General features: G+C 31.7%; 1 protein-coding gene and 1 non-coding gene across 4 annotated transcripts; one reads left to right on the forward strand and one right to left on the reverse strand.

Annotated features, from left to right (window-relative positions):
* The first annotated feature begins 2,449 nt into the window (after positions 1–2,449).
* On the forward strand, positions 2,450–6,165 carry LOC11433812 (guanylate kinase 2). Of its 3 annotated transcripts, none has more exons than XM_024771239.2 (11): positions 2,450–2,717; positions 3,233–3,269; positions 3,440–3,547; positions 3,667–3,740; positions 3,816–3,942; positions 4,055–4,417; positions 4,777–4,898; positions 4,978–5,113; positions 5,196–5,241; positions 5,337–5,445; positions 5,745–6,165. In XM_024771239.2, the coding sequence occupies exons 2-11, from the start codon at positions 3,267–3,269 to the stop codon at positions 5,839–5,841; spliced, it is 1,185 nt and encodes a 394-aa protein (XP_024627007.1). In that variant the 5' UTR covers positions 2,450–2,717; positions 3,233–3,266; the 3' UTR covers positions 5,842–6,165. The 3 variants fall into 3 exon arrangements, with proteins under 3 accessions (XP_024627007.1, XP_024627008.1, XP_013449633.1); XM_024771240.2 differs by having other exon boundaries at positions 5,340–5,445; XM_013594179.3 differs by lacking the exon at positions 3,667–3,740.
* A 9,895-nt stretch (positions 6,166–16,060) lies between these two features.
* Positions 16,061–16,133, reverse strand: TRNAK-CUU (transfer RNA lysine (anticodon CUU)). The gene has a single exon. It is a non-coding gene; the product is annotated as a tRNA-Lys (tRNA).
* Between the last annotated feature and the right edge of the window lie 1,162 nt (positions 16,134–17,295).

Raw genomic sequence — 17,295 nt, forward strand, 5'->3', positions numbered from 1 at the left:
AAATAAATTTTAATTTATAGGGACTAAAACATGTAATTTTTTTTTTAAGATCTAAAAATAATATTCAATATATTTATCGGGACTAAAAACTTATTTAAGTCTCGTTGTCTATTGACCATTCGATTAATAATATTCAATTATTTTTTAAAAAAATTTCATAATATTCAATCTATAGTAAAAACGTGAATATATTTTCAACTTCCTCATTATACGAAGTCATTATATTTCTCTAAAGAAAAAAATGAAGTCATTATATTAATGGCGTTCAAAGGAATAGCAACGATGTTGTAATCATTACAGATCTGGTGGAAAAACAATTTTTTTATTTAAGACGATATTCCAAGATTGCCCTGCACTTAAATGAATAATTTAAATAGAATTTACCTCCAACAACAAGTTACCAATGTACAACCACCTCCAAACACAAGTTATTTTAGTAGCAAAAAAAAAAAAAACAGTCTTTTATATAATCTCCTATCATAGAAGACCTATTCACGTCTCCTACTTAAACGGCACCTGAGTTTACCTAGTTTAACACATGTTAACTCAGTCAAATTTTCCGATTTCACTAAAAATCGAGTTTATCTCCGAGTTAACAATTTTTTGGCACTTAAAAGCATAAACTCAAACGAGTTTGCGTAACACTCGATTTATGGAATACCGATAGGTCTTTGATTTGAAACATAATTGCATTATTCAACATGTTAGATGAGAGGTTGAAATTCAACATGAAAAAAATGAGAGCATGAGACGGTCCTTTCTCTAGTCAAACTATCAATCCTACTGAGCTTCTTAGAGTTGTTCCCACCAAAAATTACCTAAAATTCCAAGGGGTTTCATGCCCTCTAAATTCTAATCCATCCTAGGGATGATAGGCATGTGGAATTCATTGACCACACTATCAAAGAATGTGTTTGGACTATTCTAATCTGGTTAGCCTATCCTCTTAGCATTTGATTCTATAATGCTGATTAAATTATTCTTTTTTGGCTAGCTAGAAGAATTAATTTCTTTGAACATCCATCCTAGAAGAATTAATTTATCACCAAAACAGATAAAAAAAAGTAGTAGAATTTGCTTCATCAATCATTTATGTCATGTGATGAACAAGGAACCAAACATAATTTAGAAGAGGGTTATGTATGTTCTAATCATCATCAAACTAGTAATTTCTTCTCTATTTAAATTTCAAAAATGGGACGAAGTGCTCTTTTTTTTTTTTTTTTATCCTTACACTAACATCAATTCTAAACTAATAGTCATATTTATAAAAATCTTCACCTATCTAAATTAGTAATGGTCGCATAAGCTCTTGGTGCGGCATTAGATTTTAATTTCACTATGGGTTTAGGGTTTCCCATAACAACGTTTACGATGAATGCTCTAGAGAATGTTCGGAAGACTCCATAAAAAAAGACGGTTTCTTTTTTCATTCTACGAGTTTTTCGTACGGCATATGAAAATTTTAGATTATAGAATTTGAACGGCATAAACACCTTTAAAATACGTTGAAATATTTAGGATTTTAAAATTCGAATAGGACGTAAAAGAAATTTATAGGATAAAAAAAAATTATAACCGAAAGAATTGTTGAGTGCATTATATGTGCTGCACGATTCATGATAATTGGGCTCTTGAGCCCTTTTTCAACTCATTTAGTTTTTTTTTTATTTTTTTTTTTATTTATGTTAGGAGAGATCAAAATTCAAAACCGTATGGTAGGATAGTTTATGTTCACTCAAGAGTGTGTTTGGCTATAAGGCTCCTATGTTTTTACAATCATTTGTATAGATTTGCCACATCTATGTATATAATTTTTAAATATTTGGGGTATGTATTTTATCAAAAAAGTAATGAATAAGAATTGTGAAAACAAATTTCTCTACGTCACTTTGGTTCTTTTATCCCCACTTGGCAACCAACTTCAACACTTGAATTCTCTTAGAACTTCTAGCACCGCAAGGAAACATAAATCAGGAATAGGATACTCCTTTTTCATTTTTTTCCTTTGACTCAATGCTACCCTAATTATTTTAAAATAAAAAATAAATAAAAAAGTAAAAAGCGAAATTTTTCGATGTAAATTGGATAACAGATCAAACCGTAGAGACCAATTTCTCAAGTATCGTAAGATCTAAATCGGAAATAATCTCATTGAACTAAAAATGTCTAAACTCAAGTTAGAATCATCTGAGAAAAAAATTACGTTGGAAGGTATCTATGTCCAAGAATCACGGATAAAAACTGCATGGACCAATTTCTCAAGTATCGTAAGCTCTTAATCACTAATAATATCTTCGAACTGAAACATGTCTAAACTCGGATTAGAATATCCCAAGCTAGGTTACGTTAGAAGATATCGGTGTCGTCTGATCCGAGAATCGCGGGTAAAAAGAGAAATATTTATTTTACTAAAATGAATAAGAAACAAAAAGAAGAAGCTTCATAAGCACCCCCACAAAGAAAACATAAACAGGTCCTGCCTGCCTGCCCTTGAAGGTTTGTAAATTCAACAAAGCCGCCCCCTTTTTTCTTTTGAGCCTACAAATATGAATTTCTTCCTCACATTTTCTTCAAACCCTCTTTTCCTTTTTCATCTTTTTGCTTTATAACATCAACAACAACAACAACAACTAACTCTGTTCTACCACAAAACAAAATCATCTTTTTTAAGGTTCTAAAGAACAGAACACCTCGTTCTTGCTTCGTTTCCTAAGGTAACTTCAACCTCTTCAAGATTTCATCTTTTTTCACATTGCGATCTGGGTTTTGTTTTCGTTGATCTAATCTCTTCTTATTTCATAACCCCATCTGAAAATTTTCATTTTTTAATGTTTTTTTTCTCTGTTTTTTGAATTTTAAATGTTGGTCTAGTTTGGCTGGTTGAAAATTCTACATTGTTTATGTTTTGTTTTTTATTATAATTTTTTAATAATATGTGAATCATGATGGATCAGAATGATTCATATAATGGATAAAAATCCAAGCTTGATGATTTCTTTGATAAATTTTGTGTTGCTCCTGTTTTCCTGGAAGTTGATGAAATCTGGGTTTGTCTCTATTTGAATCTCATGTTGAATATTTTGTATATTGTTTTTTATATTATTTTTTATGCCACTGCTTGTAATGTGTGTTAGTTTCAGTTGGAGATTTTGTTTTCTTATGAATATATTGCTAGATCCCTTAATAATTGTTATGGTATTCATATATTTTTTTATGCTTTTTTGTTCAGGGTTTAATCGAGGAATATAGACACATATTTCTCTATGGTAAGCATATTTTTAATCCTCCATTCCATGCTATTTTATTGAGTTATAAAAATGTATAGTTTCAATGAGAATGTTAGTAGTAGATTGTGAATTTGTGATGATCAAATGTGGATCAAAGTGGTTTTGTTTTTATGTGTCTGATTTAATTTCTATTCGATTGTGATCAATAGGGTGAAGCACCAGCATTCCTTGTTGATGACCTTCAAGATGGACCTCTTAATGGTCTTGAATTGAATAATGGAACTTGCAAAACAACTACTGTCGTTGGCGAAAAAACGGTAATATTATACTTTATGCTTTCAAGATCATATTATTATGAGTATTTGTTCATTAATTAGATTAGCTAGCTAGCCAATTTATGCCTAAAACGAAAACCGGGCCTCCGTTTGTTTGACAGTATGTCACTGTTGGAGCTGATGATGGAACTTTGTCCATTGACGTTCAAATTTTTGACCGTAGTCTTGGAGAATGGTCAGTTTGAAGTTTCTTAACCTCATAGCTGTTTTTGTAAGGCTTTTTGTTGCTGATATTCATTTTGGATTGCAGGGTTCACCCAACTGTGCTAGGCACCAAACCCTTGTCATGCAATGGACACTCAGCCGTGCTTTTCGAAAACCGGATCCTAGTTCTTAAGAAGGGTTCCAAATCAGATGACCAGATATGGTTTCTAGAGGTGACTGTTTATAAGAAAAGAATATCGCAATGCATGAAAACTTTGAAAAAATGTAGTAGATTTCTGTGTTATATAACAAGTTCTAAATGCTAATTTGTTTTATTATTACTAGGTGGACACTGAATATGTTAGGCAGCAGCGGAAAAAATTGGGGACTGAGGTGGTTGCTTGGAGTAAGGGTGTGATAGGCAATGCTGAGAAACCTATTGTTATTAGTGGTCCTTCTGGAGTTGGTAAAGGAACACTGATATCAATGCTCATGAAGGAATTCCCTTCGATGTTTGGTTTTTCTGTGAGTCATACAACCCGTGCTCCGAGAAATATGGAGAAAGATGGGGTCCATTACCATTTTACCGAGAAGAGTGTGATGGAGAAAGAGATTAAAAGTGGAAAGTTTCTCGAATTTGCTTCTGTCCATGGTAATTTGTATGGGACCAGTGTTGAGGCTGTTGAAGTGGTAGCAGATGCAGGAAAAGTAAGTTCCTTCTACTTGACTATCATTCTAATTCATTTTATTTGAAGCTTGGATATTAGAACATTAAATCGTGGGTACGCTGGTGTGCGACATTTTATCCAAATCACCATAGATTTCGACAAGTCTTGCATTTATTCATTCTGAGTTCAGCTAAAGGTTTTAAAAAGATTTTTTTTTTTCAATGAAGTTTTTAGAATTGATTGATTTTTACAAACACCTATGACTTGACTTGAAGGGCAATTATTGCTGAACTGGGGATTTTAGCTTTGTTAGAGGCACAGAATAACCTCTCATTACGTTGTTGTGGATCTGAATTCCAACAATTTCTTACCTGATATTTTAATTTTTAAATATTCCAGAGGTGCATTCTTGATATTGATGTTCAAGGAGCAAGATCTGTTAGGGCTAGTTCTCTTGAAGCCATATTCATCTTTGTCTGTCCACCATCAATGGAAGAGCTTGAGAAGCGCCTTCGTGACAGGTTAGCAGTGGCTGCTTAGTGATGTATATTAATTCTCAACTTATCCAAAACTAGGCTTAACTTAATGTTTTGAAATCAGAGGGACTGAGACTGAGGAACAGATCCTGAAGCGACTGCGTAATGCTCAGGCTGAGATTGAGCAAGGAAAGTCTTCGAATATATTTGATTTCATCTTATACAATGACAACCTTGAAGAGTGTTATGACAGACTTAAGGTAACTCTCCTGCTAAAGCAAAAACATCCTCAATCCTGAAAAAGTTCTTATCATCCTAATATACGTATATTCACTGGTGCAGAAATTACTGGGACTTGATGGTTTTGTCGCAACTTCACCCAAATCAGGTAAGAATTTTTTTAAGTAGCCAAACTGAATGTAAATTTTCAGTTTATAAAAGCCATGAAGATAAATACTGACATGTATAAATCTGTCAATCCAGCAGCACCTAGAGAGATTAATCTACCAACAGATCATTCAGTGTCTAAAATTGATGACAAAATCATCATAAGCTGCATCTCTTCTGGACTTGACAAGGAGTCAAAGAATTCGTAAGATATCTAAACATATAATACTCTAGTTTTTTTTTTTTTTTGAATAGCCATATAATACTCTAGTGAATCACCAATTTCCTTTCTTAAATCGTAGACATTGGACCATTTGATTCATAAATTAACGAAATTTCAAAATGATCCTTAAATGTGAAAATCCTCTTCATCATATTAGTTCTTTTGGATCACCTTTTGGAATTTTGTTAATTTCAGGAACCAAATTTACCCGAGTCCTATAATTTTCTTTACTTGTTTTAGCACTTGAGGGTAAGTTGCTGATCTTGCATTTGACTTGACAGTATCATGTTGGATGTTTCCTCACTGAAAGGGGGTGCACCTGGAAGGACAAGAGGACTTGATTTTCAAGTCATAGGCTCTATGGATCAGCTTAGCTAACACTCTATGAACTTTAGCCACAACTAACTTGGTTTTTCATCATTCTTATTGTAACTTGCGAAAATGCGACGCTCGAAAAGGCATTAGATTTATGCATTAGACATTTTTTTTCACTCTTACCAGCGTTCTTTGATTATTTATGGCAATTGAAATTGACTTGAGTAGTGTTGGTGATGACACATTATTATTCCCTGCATGGGCAATGAGAAGATTTTTGTGATTTCGTGTCTCTAGTATATTTCATCAACATAGAAAGCATAATATTGTTGAACACTCCTAGTATGAGTATGTACACCTTGTGTCTGGCTAGATAAGGTGTTTCAAGTTTTTTTATTTTTTATTTTTTTTTATTGATACTTCATTTCAAGTTATGCTTTTTATTATAAATTCAATTTGTTGTGTCTGCATGCATGTTCCATGTTTTGTTAATGCATGTTTGACAGTTATACATTTGTCCTTGTTGGTCGCATTTTCACTATTGAGGGTTGCCCCACATTTAACTTGCCAGTTGCCATCAGTGCTCCAACGTCCGAAGGTCTAAGGATGAGTTGGGAGTACTTTTAGCCCTACACATTGTTCTGGTGATGTGCCTCTAAAAAATGCAAGAACAATGATCACTGGTCTATGAGAATTATAGTGTTAAAATATTGAGATAGAGTTTTGTTTATGTGGCTCTTCCTAGTTCAAAGATTTATGAAATAGACAAATTGTTTTCGTATTAAAATTGTATTTAAAAACCAATACCAAGGGGGATTGAATGTTGCTGAGTTGATGATGTTACAATTAAAAGTTGGCTTAACTATGCCCTCATATCTCAACTCTAACTAGCCGTTAGCTATTTCATTCATTAATCAATATCAAATCCTATGTATACTGGTTGGTTTAGTCCATCATGTGGGGTAGATGAGCATGCTATTCCAACTTGCTCTTGTTTTTGCACCACTTGCAACTGCAAGGTTTGTATTTTTCCACATATATATTATGCTAAAGTTAGGAAGGTAGATTAAAGTACCTTTTTCCTCTTCAATTGAGCACTTTGCAAGGAGCTAACTTAAACTTCATAGAGACGGGAGTTCAACTTTTGTTTTTTTGCGTGAGACCTCATTGATGAGTAATATGTAAATACCTGTTTGAGTTTTAAGATATACAATAGTCTTGTTAAGCGTTTAAGACTCAACTCACATATAACTTCATGTTTGTAGAAAAATGATAAATTCAATGTGTATCCGGAGGAAGTAACGTCAATTATTCAAGTCAGATTGATTGTATAATTAAAACTCATTAATCACTTCGTTATATAGTATATAATGAAACATGGGATGAAAACAAAGCTACAATGCAAAACAATACATAAATTTTGTTTAGTGTTTTATTTGTTAATTTAAAAGAAATTAATTTTAAGTATATATTGGTTGGTTATACCAAATATTTTGTGGCACTTGACTTGTGTGGTTGTAGTTGTGACTTTGATTTGAACCAACGTAGAAAGGGGGGAATGAATGAGGAAAGCAAGGTAATGTGCAACTTGCCATCTCCCCACCAAACTGTTTTGTGTGTGGGGACCATGAAAGAGCTTATTCACGGGACCAAGTTAGGGACACATGCCACTGTTGTCCTTCTCTGCCTACACTTACAACTATGATGCGTTTCATTGGTCAGCAATTCACGTGCTAGGGTTAATAAGGTGCCATATAGTAGGCAGGCATATAGTATTCAATTCTTTGCTTAAATATGTTCTTTCTCTCCTAAAATATACACTCTCCATAGGGGGCAGCTCATTGTAGATATCCCGTAACACCCAAGACCGACGAGGATGGGGAGTGGTCGCCGGTGCACAAGGCACGACAATGAGCGGCTCCCGACAGCTTCTAGAGGAATCGAATCACGCCGGAATGAGAGGGATCCTAAGGCCTTGTAGGTATGGGACTACATGGTTGAAGGAAGGCTTATAAGAATTGTTGGGTACTACCTATATCAACAAGATGCATCTTCTTTTCGGTAGCTCATTTCATAAGAACTCCACAGTTAAGCGTGCTTGACTTGGAGCAATTTGGGATGGGTGACCTACCGGGAAGTTTCCCGGTAAGTGTGCGAGTGAGGACAAAACACGCTGAAAAGACTCGTGTTGGTTTGTGGGGTCAGTCGACAATGCTGAAAGCAGTCTGGGATGTTACAAATGGTATCAGAGCAGACCTCTCCCAGGAAGTTTCCCGGCAAGTGTGCGAGTGAGGACAAAACACACTGAAAAGACTCGTGTTGATTTGTGGGGTCAGTCGACAATGCTAAAAGTAATCTGGGATGTTACATATCCCGAATAGGTAGTTTCGTTTGTTTGGAGGCAAGTAAATAAGGTAGATCATGGTATTTCTAGAGCCGTCTTATCCTACACTAACTCCCATATTTTTTATGAGGTACATGTACCCCTTAATTATTAATAATATGCAATAAATTTGCTTTGGTTCAACAACAAAAAAATACACTCTCCAATATACATAAGATTAACTTTTCTCTCCTAAAATACACGGTCTCCAATCTTATACATAAGATTAACTTGAGTCAATAAGATTTGATATATTTATCTAAAATTGAGTCAAGTTTTGTTGACTCATTATATATATATATATATATATATATATATATATATATAATCGGAGGCAATGTATATATAAGCCTCTGTTTGTTGAAGCGGTGGAAAGTCAATAAACGTTCGTTTAGAGTGATGCTACATTTTGTACCTTCTTTATTTTTACGAAAAAAATTGTCTAGGGACATGAGAATCAAGCTTTATACGCAGATCCAAACACTCTTTAGACCGTTGAGGACTTATGGAGATGTTAACAAGCAATACATGTTCATATGAATGATCTTATCATGCTTTGTTGAAGAGAATGAATTGGTGAAAGACTAATGACAATTTTACAATTATTTGATTATAATTTTTGTGATAACATTTTTTACAAGGGGTTTTGCATAATGTTTTGATTTTTGGGAGTTAAAAATAAGGCTTGATTACATCATCTAACTATTTAATTGGCATTAGATTGGTCCTCTAACTAAAAATTAATTTATTTTGGTCCTCTAAGTTTCTCACTGTTGCCACTTTTGGTTCTTTCTGTTAGTTTTATTCAAATAAACGTTAGGATTTGTGTTATGTGGGTCCTCTAACTTTATTTATTAGTATCATTTTGGTCCTATACCTGGTTAAGGTATTATGATCAAATAGTGACTGATACTATCGGTAACTGTTATGGTTCATATGTATGTGTGAAACAGGAGATCAGGTACCCACATAACACAAACTCTAACGTTTATTTGAATAAAACTAACAGAAAGGACTAAATGTAATAACGGTGAGAAACTTAGAGGACCGAAATAAATCAATTTTTAGTTAGAGGACCAATCTGATACCAATTAAATAGTTAGAGGACAAATCCAATACCAATTAAATAGTTAGAGGACCAAAAAGGTAATTTAGCCTAAAAATAAACTTGATCGATGTTTCACAATTATTCAAAATAGTTATTGGGTTTCCTCTCAAAAATAAAAATTGTTACCTGGGCAAAGAAAGTGGCTCACTCGTTTACAAATGAGCTGAAAGTTTTATTCAATTTGGGTTATGTTTGGAGGAGAGTTGCTTTTAGATACATTTTCATTGCTCAAAAATATAATTACAGTTGGTTGAACGACACTTAAGTATCATTTAATTATGTCATAAAACGGTAGTTAAATGTCGTTTGATATTTTTTTAGATTTGTTAGATTATTTTATAAGTCACTTTAGAGTTTGTTTGGTTTCTCGTTTACAACACACAAAAGTAGATTTGCACGTTACCTGGTGCATTTTTGTCATAATTTTCTGAAGTTCTAAATAAGTAGCTTCTACGCTAACTTTTTTCCCTGTGATTTTCATCAAACTCTGTTTTGCAAATGCAGTACCAAACAGACACTTAACCGACTTAAAGGTTCTCCAAACATAAGTTAACCGCCGCCAGAGTATTTTCGTCAGTTTAGGATGCCAAAGAGAAAATCATAGATGTGTGAAAGGCAAATTTCTTCTTGTAGGATGAAGAGGTTATTCGGTCGCCCATTACCTTGCTAGGAATGCCATTTCGGAGCCTAGTAGATATTTACTATCTGAACCTCCTGATCCCATTGTAAACCAAATTCATTTGGATTTGGCCAATTTTCATTTCTATTAATATCTTTAATGTTAATTTTTGAAAAGGAAAAAAAATTGATAGACACACAAAATCAATCGACACATTGAAAGAGATGATATAACAAAAGTGATGTGTTTGATATGATGTGTAGTTGGTGTGATAGGAAGAGAAATAAAGAGAAAATAAAATGTTAAATAAGTGTATAAAATTTATGATTGATTAAACATAAGAATCGTTTAAAAAAAAGTCTCATCAGTTTTATTTATCAGAGATCTTAAAAGTTAAACATTGACACTTTATGTGTTTAACAATGACTATCATTGTAACAAATGAAATTTGTTTTAAAATAAATGTTATCGCTTTTCCATGTAGGAGTATTTTTTTTTCTTCAGTCATACTCTCTAACTCTAATTGATACTCTCACCATCTCAGATCAAGTGTCCTACTTTATTTTTTGTTTTTTGAGGGAAGATCAAGTGTCCTACTTAGGTTTGGGTGATTCTTGAGGAAATAATTATTTGGATTGATATCATCGATAAAATTATATCATTATTATCTGCTAAAGAGTCTTGTTAATTGTAGTTAGTGAAATAGTTACGTGAAGTTGAAGTATAATAAATAAGGGTACATTATTGCAAAAAATAATAAATGTTAAATTAATATTTTGAAATGACAATTATTTTTAGAAATAAAAAAAATGCAAAAGTGGCTTTTATTATGAGACGGATAGATTATTATTTAGATTATTTTCCAAAGCATTATATTTATGATTGTGTGAAACACGCAAATAGTAGTTGATAAAATTAGTTTGATGAAAGTGTCATATATTTTGACTAGGGTGAAAATGGATTAGGTTGGGTTGGATTTTATAAGGCGTAAGTTTGATCTACTTCAAAAATTATAGACATGAGTTTGACCAATTACATATCATAGGCTCATTTTTAAGGATTAGACTAACCTTTTTAAATGTCTGATAAAGTCTGAAAACCTATTTATAAGTTTATTTTACACTACACTAAAATCTAATTACACATGTAAATCTATTACCAAATAGGTAAAATCTTATGACGGTTTAAACACACCATCCTATCTAGTACTATATAACCAAATTTTGTGAAGGCCTACTATCACCAATAGGCCTCTTACTAAATAACTAAATAATATAAAGGTGTAGGTTTATAAAGAAAACTACAATTGTAGCAACAATGGAAGAGATATTATATATAAACAGGCTCGTTTGATGGGTTTAGTATGTGGTTTTGTAAGTCGACCTATTTAATTAAATATGGTTTATATAGCACTAATGGAAGAGATATTACAAGCTCGTCTGATGGATTTAGTATACGGTTTTGTAAGTCGACCTATTTAATTAAATAGGGTTTATAAAAAAGTTTAAATTCAATTATTTTATTAAATGTGTCGAACTAGACTTTAAACATGTCAGGTTGTAGACCCATGTCGGACGATCTAACATGTTTCCACCTTCAATTTAAACAACTTTATTGAATTTGTTGATTCATGTGTAATTTTTTTTTTTTTTTTTTTAAGGAAATGTGTAAAAATCTTAAATTTACCTTTATTTTGAGACCGGGGAATATCTAAAAACACATTCACCGCAACTTGTGCCTTAATTACCAAGTTTAGGACAATCTTTGTTGATGAATTTAAGGAAAAAAAAGTCCAGAGAGAAACCACTTCATATGTCAATGAAAATATATATGATGAAAATAAGTCATAAGAATATATGCGACATGAATTTAAAATGGATGAAGTATTATTTACCTCTGCTAAAAATAAAAAATAAAAGGGTATTATTTTACCAATTTTTGGTCCTTGAATTGAATCTCCACCATTGTTTGAGTCATTGGATTCTCCTTATCCACGTGCCCTAGCTCCTCTCTCTTCGTGTATAGGACACCATTTCAGTCATCAACTCATCATATATAGACCCAAAACTAACATCATTTTCATATCACTTTTTTTTTTGTTACATAGTAATACTAACCATTTAGACACAGATATATAACAATATATTTGATTGAATTATTTCAAAATATATATTATTAAAATTGTTTTTGTTTTTTTTAAGTTGTGTGTAAGTATACCCAAATAAAGTTATAAAGCATCTATCTTTGGATTCTCATTTTTCAGCTGCAGATGCTGTACTTTTATTTATATTGTTCTATTCTTTTTTTGCTATTGTCAAATATAACGGTGACAATGATAATGATAGCCTGCATTTTAATCTCTCTATCACTCGTGTATTATTTTTGTGATGAATGTAACTTTAATCTTGTAAAATGAACTGGATGCTTCCATGTATATGCGGTCCATTATCCATAAAGAGTACATATAATGAATAAAAAATAAAAAAATTATATATTTTAAATTAAGGATTATATTTCAAACAAAAAAATAAATAAAGTTTATATTTATAGCTGCATTGTGTGTGGAGTGCACTTGATGTATCAAATCATAGTGACTAAAAGGAAGAAGGATTTAAAGAGATGTAAGGACCAGAAGAGGGAATATTCAAAAGTTGTTTTTCCCCTCTCTTTTCTATATGTTGTGTAGAGATAACACTATCCAGGTTACTATCAAGCAAATAAAGCTATGAAAAATAGGATTATCATTTGTAAAAAAAAAAATGGTATTATAAAAAAAAAAATTATCCAAAAGGAAAGTAAAATTAGACAAGTTTCACTTTTATTTTCCTCAAAAAAAGAAGTTTCACTTTTGTTAGATAACATATACATTAACCAATCTGTGTATAATATAATGCATATTGTTTTGATGAAGCCAAATCCTATCATTGTCTCTAAATATAGGATCTCACAGCCTAAAACACATAAATTAACAAAGTTATTAATCATATTAAATTTGTAAACAATTGTTATTGTTTTCACAAGTTTACTCTCTATTAGAGAGAATGAATCTATCTTTCCCATGACAATATTTACTCTTTTTGTTTACTTTTTTTTAGGTGTACTCTTATTGTTTACTTATTCATTTCAAAAAATAGGTAAAATAATTAGAGGTACAAATTTGACGAAAGAGTGTATTTTGAAAAAGGATACCAAAATTTCAAAACAGTTCAATATTAACTCTTACTAAAACATGTAAGACACGTATTTCCAAGAAAGACATCAAAGTTAAGGTACTCCCTATGTTACTAAATACTTTGATTGATGTATGTGGTAGATATCATGAACCATATACATCATTAATTGAATGTATCTAAAAATTAAAATTTGTTTATAATTAAAAACGGATGGAGTATAATTTTTACAAAAAATAAAATAAAATAAAATTGGTTATGACTTTTTTCTTTCTCGTAAATATAACTAGGGTCTTGATATCAAGTGCCTCCAAGATATTCTTTAAAAACTTACTTTAAGATCCTTAAATAGTGTTTTAGGGCATTCATTAGCCTTTCTTAAATTGCTAAAAAATTGTAGAAATATTTAATGTGTCGCACATATCTAAGGTATGAAGTTCCAACTTCGAACACCACAAAAAAAAAAAAAAAAAAACTCTTATAAAACAAAACAGAAATATTATTTGTTTTTATTAAGCGGAAGAGTAAACACTTCCACGAAACATATTTCGAGAGTCGTGAGCTTAACTCAGTTGGTATGGACAATGTATAAAATATGCAAGGTCGGGGTTCGAACCCCGACCAACACCAAAAAGAGAGAGAGAGAGAGAGAGAGGGAAAACTAAAATAATGTTTCAAACCTTATGTCTCCCTAAATTCTCTATACTTTCTCGGATTGAACCTTAATAATAGCCACCTTTCTTGGATCGAACCTTAATGATTAGTAAATCTATATTCAATTGCACTACACTCAAACAAGCAATTAAAGGAGATAAAAAATTACCAATTTACTGGTGAAAAACAAAAAATACCATCCCTAACAATTAGATTATGAATTGCATATACTACAAAAATAGTCATAACTATATTCAAAGATCAGTTATAAAGAAATTGTTACCTCTAAATAAAACTCATATAAATTAAACCCTTGGAATTAAACAACCGTCAACTTCAACTTGCAAACTTTCTAATCGTAGTTAAGAACAACTCGATTTCTGGTGAAGAAAAACTTTTTGATGTTCTAAATGGTGGGCATTTCCATGTTCTTTTCCTCTTTGGAGCTGGTGGACAATCAATGATTTCTGGTATTTTGAATCTTTTACCTTTTGGTGTAGTGAAACCATCACTCGAACAAATATTTTCTTCGTTAACCTCCTCAACATTAGTAGTAGTACTCTCAACTTCTTCTACTTTCGAGCCCGGAGAAGTAGCATGCTCACTAGACCTTTTCGGTGAATTTTCCTGCTTTGTTTCCATTGGAGATCTTGGTGAAGAATTTGAATCCATAAGGTAATTTCTTAAAAGGGTCTCACGGCTATCAAAGAAATTTGAAAACTGAACACACTATTTTTTAGATTGGTGAGTATATATAGGCAAATTAAATTAACAACTATGCTTGGTCACTACGAAACTAAAGTTTAATCCAAATCCTAATAAAACCTAATCCAACTTCCTCTAGAAAAACCTAAGCCAACTTTTTCCATCTATCAATTAATTGGAAACTCACTTCTCACTCGAGGTTATATATTAATGTGTAACCCTACCGTTTTTTTGGTCCAATGGTATAACCCTTACTTTATTCCCATAAATAAAACTACTTTATTAGTATTATTTTTTGACTCATAAACCTAAATAAATAAAACTACTTTATGTATCATTGATAAATATTGGTCTCGTTATGTGTGTGTGATTTTATGCATCAATGATAATTACATATCTCGTGTTTTTTATTATATTTATAAATGACAAATATTTATTTTTGTATTTTTTTATATACTAGTGACACATATATGTCTTGTATTTGTCATACAAGAGTATAAACAATAGAGTAAAAATGAGTGAAAAATTAAGAAGAAAAAGAATGTTGTTTGATGCGACAAGTCAGGGGAATTTAAATATGGATAACGTTTTGCTTGTATAGTGAAATATAATAAGAGGTTTTGATAAAAATTATGCCTAATTTTGCTTATGTATCAGTTGATTAAATTGGGTTAGTTTGATAGTTTAACAACATGAGTAAATTACATACACATTTTGTTGATGGTAAATAAGAATTTGTCTAGTATGAAAAGGGAAAAGTTAATACCCACACGAACGATGTTTTCATTGGATTCTCCTTATTCACGTGCCCTCCCTCCTCTCATTGTAGGACACCATTTTGGTCATCAACTCATCATGTAACGAACCCAGAGCTAACATCATTTTCATATCACTTTTTTTGTTGCATATTCGGTAACAAAATATTTCATCTGTAGATGCTGTACTTTTAATTCTATTCTTTTTTAGCTATTGTCAAATTTAAGGGTGACAATAATAATGATAGCCCTCATTTTAATCTCTATCACTCGTGTATTATATATGTGTGTGATAGACGTAACTTTAATTATTCCTTCAAAGTGGTCTAGATGCTTCTGAGTATTTGCAGTGATAAATAGTACATATCATAATAAAAATTAAAGATTATAGTTATAGCTGCATTATATGTGGACTAGAGTGCATTTCATGTATCAAATCATAGTGACTAAAAGAAGGAGGGATTTAAAATGATGAAAGGCCAGAAGATGGTATATATTCAAAAGCATTCACTTCGATCCACATTCAAAAGTTGTTTTTACCCTTTCTTGTCTATATGTTGTGTAGAGATGACACTATCCTAGGTAACTATCAAGCATAGAAAAGTGATATCAGAAGTTTAACTTTTGTTAGATAACATCAATTAACACATTGATCAAAAAATGTATATTAATAAATTAAATCAACTTCTTACAATTGAGGTGTTAACTCAAACGTAAGAGCTTAGCATTGTAGTCTCAAGACAGTAGAATTAGAATATCTGCTCCACTAAGATTTGAAGTCAAAAAAGTCATATTGACGTTGCATGAACATGTCCTTTTAGAATCATCATCATCATCATCCATATGCTTTTGAAATGTTACAAAAAATAAATATAAAAAATAAATTTTCGCCCACCGTGGGGCTCGAACCCACGACCACAAGGTTAAGAGCCTTGCGCTCTACCAACTGAGCTAGACGGGCTTGTTGTAATGTTAACTCAAAAGCATATTTATATATTTTAATAAACGTTCAGTTAATATACCTTGGAGTCAACTACCGACATTGGATCCAAACGAAAGAGAATGCGCCTATTCACCTCGTTTCAGAAACTAGCTAGTGTGACTAAAAAATTCTAGGCAAGCTACCAACTACAAAAATCTTGTAAATGGTAAAAACATTCATTCCTTTATCGAGGAGGAATACACTCCAAGTTCTCAAGATAACATCGCCAGACCAACTCTAATAAATTTGAAATTAATGTGAATTAATTCAAGTAATTGAAATTAAATGATTACTGAGCTTTATCAAAAGTCTAATTGGCTAGATTTTATTTTCCTCGTGAAGCTGAACATGAAATTACTAAGGTCCTCTTTCTTTAAGAATTGAAGGGTTAATGTCAAAGAAAAAGAAATTAACGTGAATTTCACCCTTTAAAAATAATTCATTCTTGTGTTTTAATCGGTGGAATCTTTTATTTATGGAGATAGTATTACCTCAGTTAGGAATCATCAATCATGGTATGGTATGAGAAGTGTTAAGAAGATTCTCTTTCTAACACTCTTTTATTAGACAAAACGTGTGTGGGTTTTACATTTTGAATATAGATCTCACATAAAGTGATAAAACTCATAAACTTCAGTCAATATAAAAGTGAATATTAGAGAAAGTATTAAAAAGAAAATGTTCCCAACATTTTTCTCAATGTAAACACGGAATGGAACAAACCAGTCCCAGAATTGGAAACTGGACTTCTATTTTAGATTTTCATTAAATAAAATTGACTTTTAAATAATTGGTGTTAAAAAAAACACCTGACCTTTATCTTGTAATGATATTTTTAAAAAGAGTATAGAATAATTGATTACATTTGGAAGATAAAAGTAAAATCACTTTTAACTTGTAAAAATAGAGAGTTTTGTATGTCTAGGCCGACAATTGAATTTGTGTTCAACCAAAAAGATACTAGAATTTATTGCTTACCCCATCTATTTTGCAACCAAGATTTTGTAATAGACAATTTTGTTCCAACTTTCCTCATAGGAGCCCACATTGATGTTCTTTGAATGAAACCAGTTACCATACTTTCCTATTATCTATTCAATTTAAACATGTATTGTTTTTTAATCTAACTTTAAACATATTG

This window comes from Medicago truncatula, chromosome 7 (assembly GCF_003473485.1).
Source record: "Medicago truncatula cultivar Jemalong A17 chromosome 7, MtrunA17r5.0-ANR, whole genome shotgun sequence".
Classification (NCBI taxonomy): domain Eukaryota; kingdom Viridiplantae; phylum Streptophyta; class Magnoliopsida; order Fabales; family Fabaceae; genus Medicago; species Medicago truncatula.